This window comes from Canis aureus, chromosome 8, assembly GCF_053574225.1.
Source record: "Canis aureus isolate CA01 chromosome 8, VMU_Caureus_v.1.0, whole genome shotgun sequence".
NCBI classification, from domain to species: domain Eukaryota; kingdom Metazoa; phylum Chordata; class Mammalia; order Carnivora; family Canidae; genus Canis; species Canis aureus.
In genome coordinates this window covers 18,127,032-18,144,972 of record NC_135618.1, presented here as the reverse complement: position 1 = coordinate 18,144,972, position 17,941 = coordinate 18,127,032, and the positions used below count along the sequence as shown (strand labels likewise).

The following is a 17,941-nucleotide window of genomic DNA, read 5'->3' as shown; positions in this document are numbered from 1 at the left end:
GTACAGTTTGGTTCCATGAAAACTTAGCTATTCTATCAAATACAGTGGCCTTTGTTACACGAAAGATGCAAAATGGCTATTTCATCAATTTGCAGAGTGTGATAGTATTTCTTTAATATAACACACTGAGGCTTTCTAGCCATACATCATGAATTAACATCATCCTCATGCTTTCACTGAGAGTTTTCCCTGGGGTAGCACTCATCCTCGTGTCTCTAATCTTTATCTGACTTCCACTGAAGCCTAAGCCACCTGTGAATGACTCATCTAGCTGCCATGGCTGATTTAAGGATCATGGGTCATAGATGAGAAGTGCAAAGAACAATTAGTTGCCGTTCAGATATAAATGCGAGCAAGCATACCAACACTATAACTGATGTTTTGGGTTTGGTTTTTATTTTGTTTTTATATATTCATTTAAGTAATCTCTACACCCATTGTGAGGCTTGAACTCACAACCAAGAATGCCATGCTTCTCCAGCTGAGCCAGCCAGGTGCCCCTAGCTTTTTTTGTTTTTATTTTTGCTTTTGTTTTTAAATAATCACAACACCCAACATGGAGCTTGAACTCACAACTCTGAGATCAAGAGTTGCATGCTCTACCAACTGAACCAGCCAGGTGCCCCTAGGCATTTTTTTAAATGATCAGACCTGCAGTTTTTTTGTAAAAAGGTCTGTAGATTCACAGACAATGCTGTGGTATTCTGCTCTGTTTACATGAATTTCTGTAGCTCCCCAAATCTCTGAGATGGAAAGGACATGAACATCCGTATGTTTTAAAATTCCTTAGGGCCCTTTTTATTGAAGTAGTAGAATTTGTTCCTGGATCAGATTCTTGATTCAAATGATCTCTCCTGGTTTCTGTAAAATAACCTTTCTGACTGAAAGGTTAACAAAAAAAAAAAACCCTCTCTAGAAAAAAATTCTATTAATACATTGATATTGATATATGAATCTTCTAGCATCTGGATAATTAGTATAAAATTCTTTGTAAGTTATTCAGTTGATCAGTTTACTGCTGAATAAAAAAGACATCCACTCTCAGATGGCTAAAATAATCATCCAAATGACTTAACCCTTTCTTAAAAAATATTATGCCTATAACTTGATATTTTCTGGAAAAAAAAACTCTACAGTTGACATGTAAGTAGTTTTGATTCCCTTTGTATATAATTTATCAAGAAAACATGTTAGAAAAAAAAAAAAAGAAAACATGTTAGGACTGTGTTCATTTCTCTGGGTGATTATTATTTTCAAAGAATTTTTTTTCTAAATATTGTTCTTATTACTAGACCTTCCTGGTTTGGGATATATATTATTACTTTCTTTTTTTATTCATTCATTCATTCATTCATTCATTCATTCATTCATTTAAAAACTTTATTTATTTATTCATGAGAGACACAAAGAGAGAAGCAGGCTCCCTGTGGGCAGCCCATTGTGAGACTTGATCTCAGGACCCCAGGATCATGACCTGAATCAAAGACAGATGGTCAACCACTGAGTCATCCAGGTGCCCCTCGTTTATTTTTTTGAGAGTGTGCAAGCGACGTTGTGGGGGGTAGGGCAGAGGAAGAAGGAAAGAGAATCTTAAGTAGGCTCCACACTCCGCATGAAGCCCCATCCAGGGCTTAATCTCACAACCTTGAGATCATGACCTGAGCCAAAATCAAGAGTTGGACACTTAACTGACTGAACCACTCAGGTGCCCCTATATTATTACTTTAAAGAAGGTAATACTCTGCATTATATGTCATTTATATTTTTCTCCCATCAAATAGGTGGGACATGTATCATGAAATTCTTCTGGATTACTTTGGAAGACTAGAAATGTCCGAAAGTTTGAAAGGATATGATAATTAATATCAAATGTTAGAATATTCTTTCTTCAAGTCAATCCTCTAAATATTTTCATTTATCTTTTTGTTTTTTTGTATACTCCACAGAAAATACAACCATAACTTTTTGGATTTATATAATATTCCTACCTTTACAAATATTGGCAGATGTTTCACAGTGGACTGAGATTATGTATGAATCCATTTTGGAAATTTCTTTAGCTACCGTACATTTTAGTAGGCACTTTACTTGCATATGAGACTAAGAAAACCGTAGCTTAGATATGGCTATTTGTTTTCTCTTTGTGTTTACCAACACTCTTAGAACAACATAGGTGTTTCTACCGTACGTCTAAAAAACAAGTGAAAAGCTCATGGAATTGCATGTGAAGAATTTCACAACTAAATTACCTGAGGAATCCAAAGAGCAGTGTAGGTAGCATTCTCAAAAGATTAACAAGGGCATCATTTATCAATGTCCAGCAAAAATCACAAGCTTTTACATTCTGTACCTCCATGACTTTGTTACCTTCATTCCCTTTATCCCAAATACCTTTCTTCCCCTTCTGTGACTGGCAAAGTCTATATGGTCTTCCGTGTCTCAGCTCAAGCATCACCAGCTGCAGAAAGCTACTCCTAACACCTTCTTCTGTTTTTGTGTGACAGTTCATGTGATTACAGAACTTATCTCACTGTATTATGATTGTTATTTTACTTTTCCCCTTCCCCCACTAGACATTAAACTCCTCTAGATCTGACTTAGTCCCTGGCACCTGGTCATTGCTAATTAGTGTTTGATAAGTTATTAAGTACAGGAACGAATGATTTGGTTAAAGATATCAATCAACTTGAAAACCTTTATGCAGTCATTTCTCGTTATATGTGGAATCCACATTTGTGAATGCCCTACTCACTGAAGTAGATTTTTAACCCCAAAGTCAATACTCTTGGCACTTTGTTCATAGACATACAGAGAGGGGTAAGAAATTGGAGTCACCCGATACACATGTTCTCAGTTGAGATCAACAAGGCAACACTCTGCCTTCTTATTTCCACTGATACATAAACAAGTATCCTTTTCATGGTGATTTTGTTGTTTAAAATAGACCCTAAGTGTAGTGCTGAAATGCTGGCTAATATTTCTAAGGGTAAGAAGGCCATGGTGTGCATTGTGGAGAGAATAAGTATGTTAGATAAGCTCCTTTCAGGCACAGGTTCTTGTGCTCTTGGCCATGGAGATATTAAAGGGTGATACCCAAAAGGTATGGGCTTCTTTTGGGGTGAAAAAAATATTCTAAAACTGGTTGCCCAGCTCTGCAGATGTACTAAAAACCATTGAATTAAACAGTTTCAAGAAGTAGATTTTATGGTGTGGAATTTATGCTTCAAAGGTGTTAGCGAAACATGCATACACCACACACGCGCATGCACACCCAGATTGCCCTATCCCCCAGAGTTTCTGATTCAGTAAGTCTCGGATGCAGTCCAATAATTTGCCTTCCATACTAGTTCCCCACTGGTACTGCTATTGCTGGTGTGGGGACCACATTTTAAAAACTATTGCCTTAGGAATCCTCGAGAAACAGACTCAGAAAATGGGCAGAGTAGAGGTGAGTAAACAATAGCCAGGACCCACAACCAAAACATTGCCACAGGAAGAGAATATTGAATGCGCAGCTACCACTGACACTGAGCCCTGGGTGCCACAGCTTGTGTGACCACTGCTGGGAACCCTGCTGACTGACACTCCTGCCCCTGGAAGTAATTTTGCTCCTTAAAATTATCTAATCTATCAGATATTACAGTCTTTTAAAGCACTGTAACATTTTCAATTGTGTTTGGGTTAAAGTTACGCGATATTTTAAAAACCTATTGAAATATACTGATTACTCTATGGTTACATTTTTAGATTATACTGAATATATATTGACTGGAAAGCAATTACTTAACCTTTTTTTCCCCTCTCTTTCCTATTTAGCTACTTTTCCAGGTATGTGGGAGAGAACAATAACAATAGGAAGTGCTGGAAAGACTTTCAGTGTAACTGGTTGGAAGGTAAGATGCAAAAGAATGTAATTGCTTTAAAACAGGCATGTATTTTATTGCTTATAGAGTTTTTGTATGTGTGTGTTTTAAATGGGTATATAATCAATTTACACAAGTTTTTAGACTTAGACTTTGATCTTTTCCTTATTATTTACTAATTTAGCTTTCATGTTGGCCTTTATCCTTTTTGAGACCTGATCGTTTTTTTATTAAGAATGTTTTTATTTGGGACACCTGGGTAGCTCAGTAGTTGAGCATCTGCCTTCAGCTCAGGGCGTGATGCTGGGTCCAGGGATGAAGTCCTGCATCAGGCTCCCTGTGAGGAGCCTGCTTCTCCCTCTACCTAGAGCCTTTCTGTCTCTGTCTCTCATGAATAAATAAATAAAAATAAAGATTTTATGTCAAGTTCCAGTTAGTTAACATAAAGTATAATATTGGTTTCCAGTGTACAATATGGTGGTTCAGCACCTCCATACAACTTCAGTGCTCATCACAAGTGCCCTCCTTAATCCTCATCACCTATTTCACCCATCCCCCACCTACCTCCCCTCTGATAACCATCTCTTTGTTCTCTACAGTTAAGTCTGTTTCTTGGTTTGCCCCTCTCTCTCTTTCTCTCTCTTTCTCTTTCTCTCTTTTCCTATGCTCATTTGTTTCGTTTCTTAAATTCCACGTGTGAGGGGATCCCTGGGTGGCTCAGCGGTTTAGTGTCTACCTTTGGCTCAGGGTGTGATCCTGGGGTCCTGGGATCGAGCCCCACATCGGGCTCCCTGCATGGAGCCTGCTTCTCCCACTGCCTGTGTCTCTGCCTCTCTCTCTCAGTCTGTCTCTCATGAATAAATAAATAAAATCTTTAAAAAAAAAAAACAAAATTTCCATGTGCGAGTGAAATCATATGTTATTTGTCTTTCTCTGACTAACTTATTTCACTTAATACTGTCTGGCTCTGTTCATGTCATTGCAAATGGCAGAGAAAATAGGTAATTTTTCATTTTATAAGTAATAAACTAATGGCACTCGTTTCTTTGCAAAGAATGTTCAGATTATTGCATGTTAATATAAAAGGAGGAAAAAATAATAATAGCTAATATTTTGGCACTTACGTGCCAAGTTCTAAGTGCTTTACACATGCTCATTCTCATGATGGCCTTATGAGGTGAGTATAACTTATTTCCCCTGTTCTACAGGCAATAAAGCTACTACAGAGAAGTTAAGTAAGTTGCCTGAGGTTATATTGCTGATCAAATCAAGCCAGCGCAGGCAGTCTGGCTTCAGAATCTGCGAACTTGAGCCCTGCACTATGTAATACAATAGCAATTTACCCAGTTGAAACTTGGCTGTCTGCCAACTGGCATCTCCTGCACATGGCCAAGAAGCAGGGAGTATCAAAAATGGAGCCTGCAGAACCAAGTTATGGAAGAGTCCCTACGGCCCTCATCCAGAGTTACTTTTATCTAATTCAGATAAGCTTTGTTAACAGTTTTTAGACCTTCAGAATATCAGAAGTAGCAAATGAGGAAAGAAAAGGGTAATAGCGATTAAGGATACTGTTTACCTTCTGAAGGCAAGGTTTAGTCCAGTGGGAAACTTTCCCACTAAAGAACAGTGTTGCAATGATGAGTAAATACTAATACTGCATTACTTTCATGGTGTGAACATTTTAGGCTTGCCTATATTTAATAATTACATTAAGCTGAGCTACTCAGTCAGATCTGATACAGCCAGTTAGATTTGTTTTTTGAAATCTGCTTTTTATCTTTTCCTTTTCCAGCTTGGCTGGTCCATTGGTCCTAATCACTTGATAAAACATTTACAGACAGTTCAACAAAACACCATTTATACTTGTGCGACTCCTTTACAGGTAGGTTTTATGGTAACTTGGGATTGAAGCATGGTCTTTTGGTAAAGGTGTTATTTTTATGCTGTGTATTCGAATTGGCTTAGTTCTTCCCATGATGACCTTTTGAGGCAGGCGGCTAGTATTGTTTGGGAATTTAGGAGCAGACACGTATTTGTTGCTATCAAGAAGAGATTTTTTTTGTTTATTTAAATACATCAAGTTTTAACTCTGAACCCTCATACATTGCTGGTGGGATTGCAAAGTGCTGCAGATTCTGTGAAGGACAGTGACGACACCAAGCAAAAATATAGATGTGGATACCTCCCAAAGCAGTAATCCATCTTCTGGTAGTTTACCCAGTGGCTACTATCTGTACACATAAGAAGCTCTGTATGTATACAGCCATTTATTGCAGAAGATAGGAGTTAGTCATTATCCATCTTTAGAATTAATTAAACAAACCATGGTTTATCCAAACATTTACATATAATGTGAATTTTGTATTAGTTTCCTATTTTTCTATGACAAATTGCCACATACTTGATGGCTTAGAACAAATTTTTTGGCTTAAAGTTCTGGAGATCAGCAATCTGAAATGGGTCTTAGAGAGCTAAAAACAGGGTGTCTGCATTCTGGTGTTCCTTCTAGAGGTTGTACGGGAGAATTTGTTCCCTGTCTTTTCCATCTTCTAGGGACTGCTCACATTCCTTGGCTCATGATCATATCATTCTAACATGACTCTGACTCTTGTGCATAGGGACAGGGGTGGGTGCAAGACTTTCTAATGTATATCTTTTTAACACTGTTTCTGTGTTTTTAAAAATATATTTATAAAACAGGGATCTATGTATCATCATTCTGTGAATAATTAGAACACCAAAAAAAAAAAAAGTCTTTTTCTGGAAGGCAGTTAAAAGGCCAAAAGAGGATTTTGGCTACAGTGCTAAGGGGGTAACATACAATATTAAATCGAGTAATCTTTGAAAGCCTCACTGAGAAGGTGACATTTGAACTATGAACTGAAGCTTAAGTACTGACATGGGTTATGTAGGGAAGAACCTTCCAGACTATGAGAACAACAAGTGCAAAGGCCTTGGAGTAGGCAGGCTGGCTATCAGTTTGCATCCACAAAAAGCACAAGAGTGGGATGGGTTGATCAAAGGACAAGAGTGGGAGGAAATAAATCAGAGGGGTAGCTGGGACCCAGATCAAATAAGGCCACGTTTGTCACTGTAAAGGCTGAGTGAGATAGGAAGCCACTGGAGAATTTGAGCACAAGAGTGACATGACCTAACTTGTACTATCAAAGGGATTTGGCTACTTTATTGAGTCAGAACACTGTTGAAGCGATCCAGGAGAGAGACAGCAGTGACTGAACCAATACAGGGATGGGGAAATGGTGGGACGTGATTGGGTTCTGAATACATTTTGAAAGTAGAGTTGACAGTATTGGCCATTAGTCACATGTAGGGTATGAGAAAGAGAGGGAAGTCCTGCATAATACTATACTTAGGAGAGATGTTTATGTCTCTTGAGCTTTGACTTTTCTAGGGCAATATCTCCTGCTATGGGGAGTGAATAAGTTGCTGAGAAAAAGAAAGATGCAGCTAAGAATCTGGAACACCTTTTCCTGACCCATCTGGTCCTCCATTTTAGCTAAGTGCCTGGCGTTTTCCATGTACTCAGATGACTGTTTGGAAACGGGCTCAAGCTTCCAGGGGAACCACAGATTCCTAGGCTGACACAGCTTGATCCTTATTTATCTAAGAATTTGTTAATCCTGGGAATTATTAATTCTTTTTTCCTGCTGGCTTCTTTTAGCATGCAGTCTTCGCAGTGATCTTACCCTTCACTGTCTCTCCATGTCATCTCTTACCATGTTCTCTTGCTACTCTTCGGCCACACTAGACTCCGTTCTCTCAACAGAACAGACTGTTGAAAAGGTCCTGCCTTTTTCATGTATTTGTTTCCTTATCCCTCCCATTTACCTCTCCAGTAAACATTAACTGGAATCTCCGTAAAGGCAAGGACCATGTTTATCTTGTTTACAATTATATCCCCAGTTTTTAATCACAATGCCAGTATTTAACATTGGTATTCAGTCCGTGTATATTTACTGGGTGAATGAATTTATCCTTTAATTCTTGATATTCCTTGGTTCTAATAAATTTCCTTAAAATTTAGCCACTTTGCTTCATTCTTCTACCTCAACTATTCCAGGTTCTTTATTATTTGCTTATGTCTCCTTTGCACTGAGAACCGGTATTTCTAAGTCATTTCGTTCACACTCTCCTATCAAGCTTCTGCCCTTCTGCTTGTACAGATCCTTGCTCTTTATGCGTGTCCTGAATCAGACTTCTTTATCTTTCCCTGACCTGTTGCCTTCTCAGACACCTACCTGACCGTTAAAAGCATCAGTTTTTTCCCTTGGCCCAGTTTCTCTCCTGCCACTTCTGACTTTCCTAAGGAATGATAGAGAAGTGACTCCTGGGGTGCCTGGGTGGCTCAGTCAGTTAAGCATCTGCCTTTGGCTCAGGTTGTGATCCCAGGGTCATGAAATGGAGCCCTATGTCAGGCTTCCTGCTCAGTGGGGAGTCTGTTTCTCCCTCTCCTATCCACTTGTCCTCATTTTCCCTCTCTCTCTCCTCTCCCTCTCTCTCAAATAAATAAATAAATAAAATCTTAAAGAAAAAAAAAAAAGAAGTGACTCCCCATACTCCGGACACTCTTTTCTAATCGCTAAGGTACTTAGATAGTTCTGGGATAGGAATGATTAGAATTCAGATTAGAATGGCATACCTATGGGGAGTGACACAGTGGGTCAGCTTTTATTTCCCTTGCATCCTCCAAGGTAATGGGAACAAGCTGGCTAGTTCATCATTTCTCTGGTCATCTTTCAGACTTAGATCTAGCATGTCATTCTACAGCTCACCTCAACGGAAAATAACATATCTTTTCAATTCCAAGCAAGCCATCTTTATACAATACCTCTTCTTCAGTTTGAATCTTCATGGCTCATTCTCAGTTCTTTACATCAGATTTAATCATTTACATGTAACTGATTCCTCCATTAATTGATACAGTCTAATATAAGCTCACAGGAATTCAACTCTAATTCTCTGAATGACTTCAGTCTTTATTATACCAAGAAACTCAGCAATAAATAACATTACCATATTTCCTTTCCACATGTTTCGATCTTAACATGCAGGAAGCCTTGGCTCAAGCTTTTTGGATTGACATCAAGCGCATGGATGAACCAGAGTGTTACTTTAATTCTTTGCCAAAAGAGTTAGAAGTAAAAAGAGATCGGATGATACATTTATTTGAAAGTCTTGGCCTAAAACCTATAGTTCCTGATGGGGGATACTTCATCATTGCTGATGTGTCTTTGCTAGGTTAGTAAGAATTTTTATTATTTCAAATATATGGAAACTTACGGGTGAAACTATATTAGAATTAGGGAGTAAAGATTGGTGTCAAAGCTATATCAGCTTTTTATCTACAGAAAAATGGCTTTTTGTAATGCCAGTGTGTTTGTTTGTTTTAATAATCATCTTGAGTTTTAGGTCCCTGACCTTAAAGTGATTGTTAACATGGCTATGGAGTCAGTTATTTTAGGTATTCTATTAAACATAGAATTTGGGGGATCCCTCGGTGGCTCTGCGGTTTAGCGCCTACCTTCGGCCCAGGGCGTCATCCTGGAGTTCCAGGATCGAGTCGCACGTCAGGCTCCCTGCATGGAGCCTGCTGCTCCTTTTGCCTATGTGTGTCTCTGCCTCTCTCTCACTGTGTGCCTCTCATGAATAAATAAATAAAATCTTAAAAAAAAAACACATAGAATTTGCTATCATCTTGTTCTTACGTGTAATTACAGGAAATAATATATGAACCCAGTGTTCCTTTGAGTAAAATTTTAGTTTCCTTTTTACTTAAGAAAAATAAGATTACTAGAATGTTGATGCTATCAGAGACTGTTTGCTATTTTAAAATATACTGAAATCTCAGTGTAGAGCTGGGCAGGTGGGAACCCCCTGGGTGCCTGTGGGATTGTAAAAATAAAAAAAAATTTTTTTAATTAAAAAAATACATATATATATATATACACACACACACACACACACACTGAAATGAAGTAAAGAAGGAAAATAACGTTTATTCAGACTCTACTACATGCCTAGCATTTTCAAACACATTTTTGAAGTAAGCTTTGTTAGCTCCATTTTTAAAGATGCGAAGACTTGGGAAGTTTTAAATAACTTACCTGAAGTCACAGAACTAGATTCCAAATAGTTTTGTCTCCAAAAAGCAATCATCTTTATATTACCTAAAGCTGTTTTATGTACTTCTGACGTGCCATACTAATCTACAATTAGAAGCATGAAACATTTTGTATAGAACTAATTTTCTTAAAAAAAAAAAACTATAATGTAATAATAGTACATTTAAAAGCATAATTTACTCTGACAGAAGTTATAGCCAAATAGTTTAAGTTTCTTTCTTTCTTTTTCTTTCTTTCTTTCTTTCTTTCTTTCTTTCTTTCTTTCTTTCTTTCTTTCTTTCTTTTTCTTTCTTTCTTTTCTTTCTGTATTCATTCATTCATTGATTCATGAGAGACACAGAGGGAGAGACACAGGCAGAGAGAGCAGCAGGGTTCCCACAGGGAGCCCAATGCAGAACCTGATCCAGGAACCCCGGGATCATGCCCCGAGCCAAAGGTCAATGCTCAACCGCTCAAGGGAGCCATGCAGGCATCCCTTGTTTTAAGTTTCTAATACAGTAAAGTTAATATTCCACTGAACTTGAAAAGCCTTTTATATACCAAATTTCATAAGGCTGGAAACTTTTGATTTTATAACAAAACTGTGACTATTATTTTTTTAATTTGTTGTGAGAGAAGCAGAAGCCATGATGCCCAGAGATTTTTGCTGCCCTGTTGCCTGAAAGCTGTACATATTTGGCTCTCACAAGCTCCATTCTTATATAAAACCCCTTAAGATGTCCTATACTCTGAGGTTTAGAAATCACTTTCCCTATGTCATGTCTAAATATATAGCTCATTTCATGAAGTGATAAAAAAGAAAAAGCTGTTTTATCACCTTTAGTTTTGCTTTTGAATCGGAAATCCATAAGATTTTCAACATGAATTATTTTTAAAATAAGCGATTTATATTCTTGATCTGCTTCCAAAAAGCATTTAAGCTAACTTATATTAAAAAAAAAAAAAAAAAAAAGCTAACTTATATTAAAAAGTTTTCTGGGATCCCTGGGTGGCGCAGCGGTTTGGCGCCTGCCTTTGGCCCAGGGCGCGATCCGGGAGACCCTAGATCAAATCCCACATCGGGCTCCCGGTGCATGGAGCCTGCTTCTCCCTCTGCCTGTGTCTCTGCCTCTCTCTCTCTGTGTGACTATCATAAATAAATAAAAATTAAAAAAAAATTTTCTATGTAATAATATATGTGTGTGTATGTAAATGTATATAATGGAAAATCAATGTCACATAGGATGGGGAGAAAGCAAATTTTTCATATAGGTTCATATGGTATTATGAATAGTTTTAACCTAGGACTAAACTTTGTGGCTGCAAGGGCAAAAAGAAAATAGAATTAGTTACATAATTCTTGGATAAAGGGATTTAACAGATTTTTAGATAAGAATAATTCTTCCCTGGAACCAAACTTTTACAGATACTAAATTCTTTTTTTTTTTTTTTTAAGATTTTATTTATTCATGAGAGACACAGAAAGAGAGAGGCAGAGACACAGGCAGAGGGAGAAGCAGGCTCCATGCAGGGAGCCTGACGTGGGACTCAATCCCAGAACCCCAGGATCACGCCCCGAGCTGAAGGCAGACTCTCAACTGCTGAGCCACCCAGGCGACCCCAGATAGTAAATGCTAAAAGGAATTCATTGCAGTATAATTCTAACCATCAAAAAGACAGCAATGCAACTTTTGTTAGGATGATTGCATTAAGCTCTTAAATAGTTTTCCATTTTATCTTCAGTCAATCCACCCTGCTTGAAATACTAGTTTAGGTGTCAGATCCTGAGTATGTATGGTTGTAATAGGAGCAGAAAGGACTTTGGTTAGAAAACCTTTTATGATAACTGAGGGGGGCGGGGGGGAGATGTCACTTCCTTTTCACCTGTGGGAGAAAAATGTTAATTTCTATAAGATATTCCTACATATGAGGACAATTTATTTTCTTTTACTCTTTCATCTGTTCAGATTAATTTGAATGTGAAAATTCTTACAAATACTAGAGGTTGGTCCCACAATTTGCTAAAGACAAAAGCAAGAAACAAAATTTTCTTTTAATGGTACCTTGAAAATAAAAATACACCATAAGATTCATGAACATAATAATTAACTCCCTTTACAATTCATAGCAGTGGCCAAGTGGTTAATATTTTTAGAGTACTTATGATATAATTGGTATTATACTAAGAACTTTACAAATATTCCATTCTAACAAAAGCACAATGAGATTGATACTATCAGTTGGTTAAGCATCCATCTCTTGATATCGGCTCAGTCGTGGTCTCAGGGTTGTGAGATCAAGCCCTGTGTCAGGCTTCACACCCAGCACAGAGTCTGCTTAAGTTCATTTCTTCCTCTCCCCTCTTCTCCTCTCCTTTTCTCTAAAAAATTTTAATTAAAATTTTTTTTAATTAATTAATATAAAAATAACTGTTCTTGAAAAAAATACCTATCTGTAAATTCTTTACTTCACCATACAGTATGAAACTCCAGGAAATTCTGTGAATATCTTCTGAGAATATTATTACTTGTGACAGATTTAAATGAAATACATCTTGCCCTCACATATAATACATAGACCATTGAATTTTCATTTTTGTTTTAGATGCAGACCTCTCTGATATGAAGGACAGCAATGAACCTTATGATTATAAATTTGTGAAATGGATGACTAAAAATAAGGTAGTGTTTATTGACCTTTGAGATACTGTGCTATATTTTATGGTTAATTTATGAAGGATACTTGCTGACATGTTGTAATATGATATTCCACTTATGGCTATGTGAAGGATTTTTAAAACATTTTTCTTTTTGGAAGTTGTACATATTTAGAAATATCTATTTGTTTTTAACATTTAACATCCTAAAAATACATTTGAAGTAGAAGTAGTTTTCCTATTTTACTTTTCTATTTATTTTTCAGAAACTGTCAGCCATTCCAGTTTCAGCATTCTGTAATGCAGAGACCAAGTTACAGTTTGAGAAGTTTGTGCGATTTTGCTTCATTAAAGTAAGTTCCTTGTTCTATTCCAAAACACATTTATGATGTCCTTCCTTCTGATTTATAAAGCATTTTTAAAGCATTTTTTTCTATTTTTAGGAATGATGTAGTTATATGCAGTTTTCAAATTTTGGCCTGCTGCCATGAAATTAACTGCCCACCAGAACAAAACCTAACACTTTGAAGTGTTGAGTGTACTGTGTATTACAGCATGATCAGACTCCTTGCCGTGTAACAATACAGTGTCAAGCATGCAATCAAAAATTACTAAACATGTGAAGACATAAGAAAATATGGCCTTTGGGGTGCCCAGGTGGCTCAGTCTGTTAAGTGTCTACCTTTGGCTCAGGTCATGACCCAGGGTCCTGGGATCAAGCCCTGAGTCCAGTTCTCTGCTCAGTGGGGAGTCTGCTTCTCCCTCTCCCTCTGCCTCCTCCCGTTCCTTGTGCTCACTTGCTTGCTCGCTCTCTCTCAAAAAAAAAAAATAAATGAAATCATAAGAAAAAAAGAAAATGTGACCCTTAATAAAGAAAAAATTAGTCAGTAGAAATAGATCATAAGGTGACCCAGATATAGGAGTTAGCAGACAAGGACTTTAAGGCAGATACTGTATGTATGTTCAAGAAATTAAAGGAAAGTATATTCATAGAACAAATTAAAACTATAAAAAAATCAAGTGGAAATTTGGAACTTAAACATGTAATATCTGATATGAAAAATGTATGGGGCTTAACAAACACAGAGAATTGAGGATATCAAGAAAAAAGTGCTTACTTGAATTACAGATTCATAGAATAATCCAATCTGAAAAACAGAAAAATTATTTTTAAGAAATGAATAGAGCCTTAGGTCTATCAGACAATATCATGTGATATTACATGTAATTAGAGTACCAAAAAAAGAATGAATGTGGCAGAAAAAGTATTTTAAGAAGTAATGGCTAAAATTTTCTCATATTTCATGAAAAGCAACTTAGAGATCTAAAAGTTAGTGAAAAAAAATTTTTTAAAAATAAAAGTTAGTGAACTAAAAAATTAAAAAATTAAAAAAAATAAAAGTGAACTACAACTATAAAGAAAGCCACACCTAGACACTTTATACTCAAACTGCTGAAAACCAAGGGCAATGGTAAGATCTTGGAAACAGCCAGAAAAAAACTATACCTCACATGCATATGAATTTAGCAACTTCTTATCAGAAAAAAACAGAGACCAGAATACAATGAAATGACATCCTCAAAGGCTGAAATAAAAATATATCAACCCAGAATTCATTTTCCAGGAAAATAGCCTTTAAAACTGAAAATGAAATGTAATATTCCTGACAAATGAAAGCTGAGTGAATTGCTTACCATCAGATCTGTACTAAAACAAAAATCTGAATATATGCATTATTGCTATTTTTAAGATATGATTGCTACTGAAGACAGGCTCAACAAGATCCAGAAACTCTTTTTACCAACACATTCATCTATTAAGCTAGTCAGAATGATGTAAACATTGTTTTCAGCTTTGAGAGACAATCTCAAATCTACAAACTCTGGAAGACTGATCCAGAAGACAATAAATATGTTAACAATCTAATAATGTAAACAATTAATTGACTAAAATGTAGAAGAAAGAGTAAGGCCATTAATATCCTCATCTTACAGTGGATCTAGAAATAGAGGTGTATCTTTTGAAGTTACAAGCAGAACTAATAAAAGTAACAAGATTTCCTGTTTTAAAAATCATAAACACAGCCCTTCCCCATTCTCTTCTTGAAAATTATTAAAAACAAGTAGGAGAATGGAAAACAGATTCACAAATTCCCAGTAAATGAAGAAGAGTTGCCAAGTACAATGAAGGTAAAGGGAAGACACCTAGAAAGTCTCTTGTGTCTACATCTTCAAGTTATAAACAGAGCCAGGAGGCAACCTACTCATCTAGAACAATAAGACAGTAAGTATATAAGTACACTGGCAGTGGGAGCTTCTCTAGACTCATTTAGCATCATGCAAGTCAGGATAGAAACATACAGCTATATAATCTAAAACCTATGTGGAGCAGGGTGGAAAGGAGATTCTGGTTGGGTCATAGATTTTCTCATTCACTCCTGTCATTTTTGCTCCAAGCTATGTTAGAGCAATGTGGAGGAGATAGATTAAATTGGAAGTAGCCACTTAAAATTAGCCGAGAGGAAAGTAAAATATATATCCCCTTCTTACCACTGAAATCCACATCAATCTTATTAATTTTACTATGAGCCAGGGAGGATTTCTGCAGTCCTCTAGTGCTACCCTGGCTCCTCCCTTACACATATCTGTAGCTAAGTCTTCAAATCATAAACGAAGTCAGGAGGTGGTATTCATTACCCAAAACAATAGGAACAGTAGGTATACTAGCAGTAGGAGATTACAAAGGTAATTCAATCAAAAATGACTAATGAAAAGGAATCAGCTGTGAATCTATAAAATATATTATTAGGAAAAAAGGAGAAAGGTACAAGGAAAACCAAGTGTCAGAAAGAGAATATTCGGCCAGAAAAATGTGGCTATAAGAGCAAATAAAAATTGATAGTTCAAATCCAAAACCTTTAAATGAGATTAAAGTAGAGATTTAAAAAGTTCAGGGAAGATAATGTCAGATAATATAGGGGCACCTGGGTGGCTCAGTGGTTGAGCATCTGCATTTGGCTCAGGTTGTGAGGTCCTGGGATTGAGTCCTGCATCGGGCTCCCCATGGGGAGCCTGCCTCGCCCTCAGCCTATTTCTCTACCTCTCTCTCTCTCTCTCTCTCTCTCTGTGTGTGTGTGTGTGTGTGTCTCTCATGAATAAATAAATAAAATCTTTAAAAAAGAGAGAGAGAAGATGAAATGGCAACTTGTCAGAGCTCAGGCACAAAACTGAAGGAAAACAATGAAGCTATTGGTAATTGTAGTGACATTGGAAACAGCACAGAGAACAGTGAAAACTTCTGTAGGCATGATAAGGAGTAAGAAAAGGGAGCAAAAAAAAAGAGAAGAACAATGATTTTTAAAGTATTAGAAAAATCATAGATGTGGAAGACAAGTGAAATATGTAGAATCCCATGGTGGGGAAACAAATGGAACCTAAAAAGACTTTTATAGCTTTATTTTAAGAATGTTTTCCATTAAAAAAAAAAAAAAAAGACAAATCTAGCAATTGAAAGGAAATGACTTGTCTCAGGAAAAAAATTGTCACAGAACAATTAACATTAGAATACATTGGACTTAAAAGATAAAGAATTCTTCGGCATCTGCACAAAAAGACCAAAGCCTTCATGGGGGTAGGGTAAGAGGATCAGTGTGGACACACCCTCTTTACATCAACACTTGATATTGGAAGATAGGAAAGCCATAGCAAGAGGTCTCTAGGGAAAGCTAACATACCTGACTCACCCTCTTGGAAAGGCTAAAAATAAAAGAATGGCAAAACATGCCTAGAAAATGGAAATTGAAAGAAAATAAGTTCAATTTAAGGCAAAATGAGCCAAAACAGCACTTTACAGTAGTTATGGGTAAAATCCTCAGCAACTATCAAATATATGAAAGGATATCCCACTTTAATCATATTACAAGAAATGAAAATTAAAACTGCAACAAAACTGTATGTTATCTATTAGATTGGAAACAACTGAACAACTGAAAAGTTCCATAAGACATTGTTATAGAGAGTGGGGGTATAATTTGTAAAATCTCTTAACAGTGGTTAGTTTGGCCATTCCCATCTAAATGTAAATGTACCTACGTCTTAACACAGAAATTCTACTTCTGGGATCTTTTTCTGTGGATTTACTTGCACATTTTGAATGACTTAAGCTCAAGGATTTTCCATATTTGTAACTCCCTTCTTTGACAGTTGAAGAACCCTGGCTCTCATCATGGAATCACTTCTTTTTTTTTTTGGAATCACTTCTTGAATCACTCCCTCTGTATGGGCCACTCCCCCTCCAGCCACCACCCCTGATGGACATCCTTTACCCCGCTCAGGCTTTGACACTTTGTGCCAGACTGCTACTGCTGTCACCTCTTGCAGAAGTGCCCTCCTCCGATTCTCCAGCACTGCACACCTGGCACTGTCACCCACTGCATGGAATCCTTCACCCCTCATATGCTCTGACACCCTGTGCCAGTCTACATTGGCACATGCCTGCATCATCCTGTCTAGGTTCTAACATCCTGCACGGAGCCACCCTGCCATACAGATGCTGGCTTACCCAGCTTGGATTCCAACATCCTGTTCTAGTCAACACTGCCCCTGCCACCACCAACACCTCATGCCACCCACATCGGAAACCCTCCTTACTCCACTCTGGCTGCAACATCCTGCACCAGGCTGCCAGGGCTCCCCCTGCCTCCATATATGGACACCTGCTTCACTCAGCCCCACCTAATGGCTTTTCGATTACTTCATTCTGTAGAGAGGAAAGAGAAAAGAAGTAGAAAAAGCAGAAGAGAAAAACAAAAGCTTGATTTTCACTGTTTATCTGTCAGTTTAATTTTATACCATGAATATACCTATTCAAAAAGCAAATGGATTTTATTAGTAATTATAACTGAAACATTGAAGGGAGTGGGCATAGTAATGTGAGTGAACAACTTTTCCTCATTCAGAGCAGAGAATTGTGAATTTTGTCTGAAGTCAATAAATAAGGAAATAGAACCAAATGCATTAATTACATCTTGGAGATAACCACTAGAACGAAAACCAGAAGTTGTCATAAAAGGTTGTCTTGGGGTGGTGGGCATAGTGGGAAGGAGTAGGGAGAGGAGGAACAGATGATTCTTATTCTGTGTAAGCTCTTCTATACTTTCTGATTTGTTTCTATAACTATATATTAATTTGATTGTTGTCCTTTTGTAGGTCTGCCCTTTCATTTTTACTTTGAAAAATTCTCTTCACTTGGGATCAGATATTCACTTAAATCTTCATTTAGTACTATTATGTTTTATATT

The 17,941-nt window shown here is 37.1% G+C and overlaps 1 protein-coding gene across 4 annotated transcripts in view; it reads left to right on the top strand.

The window, feature by feature from the left end:
• KYAT3 (kynurenine aminotransferase 3) overlaps positions 1-17,941 on the top strand; it is a 63,764-nt gene that overhangs the window by 43,909 nt on the left and 1,914 nt on the right. For all 4 annotated transcript variants that reach the window (XM_077905330.1, XM_077905331.1, XM_077905332.1 and 1 more), the window contains 5 exons: positions 3,817-3,893; positions 5,656-5,745; positions 8,936-9,122; positions 12,590-12,666; positions 12,908-12,994. In XM_077905330.1, the coding sequence (XP_077761456.1) occupies positions 3,817-3,893; positions 5,656-5,745; positions 8,936-9,122; positions 12,590-12,666; positions 12,908-12,994 (518 nt within the window). The remainder of the gene's footprint in view (positions 1-3,816; positions 3,894-5,655; positions 5,746-8,935; positions 9,123-12,589; positions 12,667-12,907; positions 12,995-17,941) is intronic.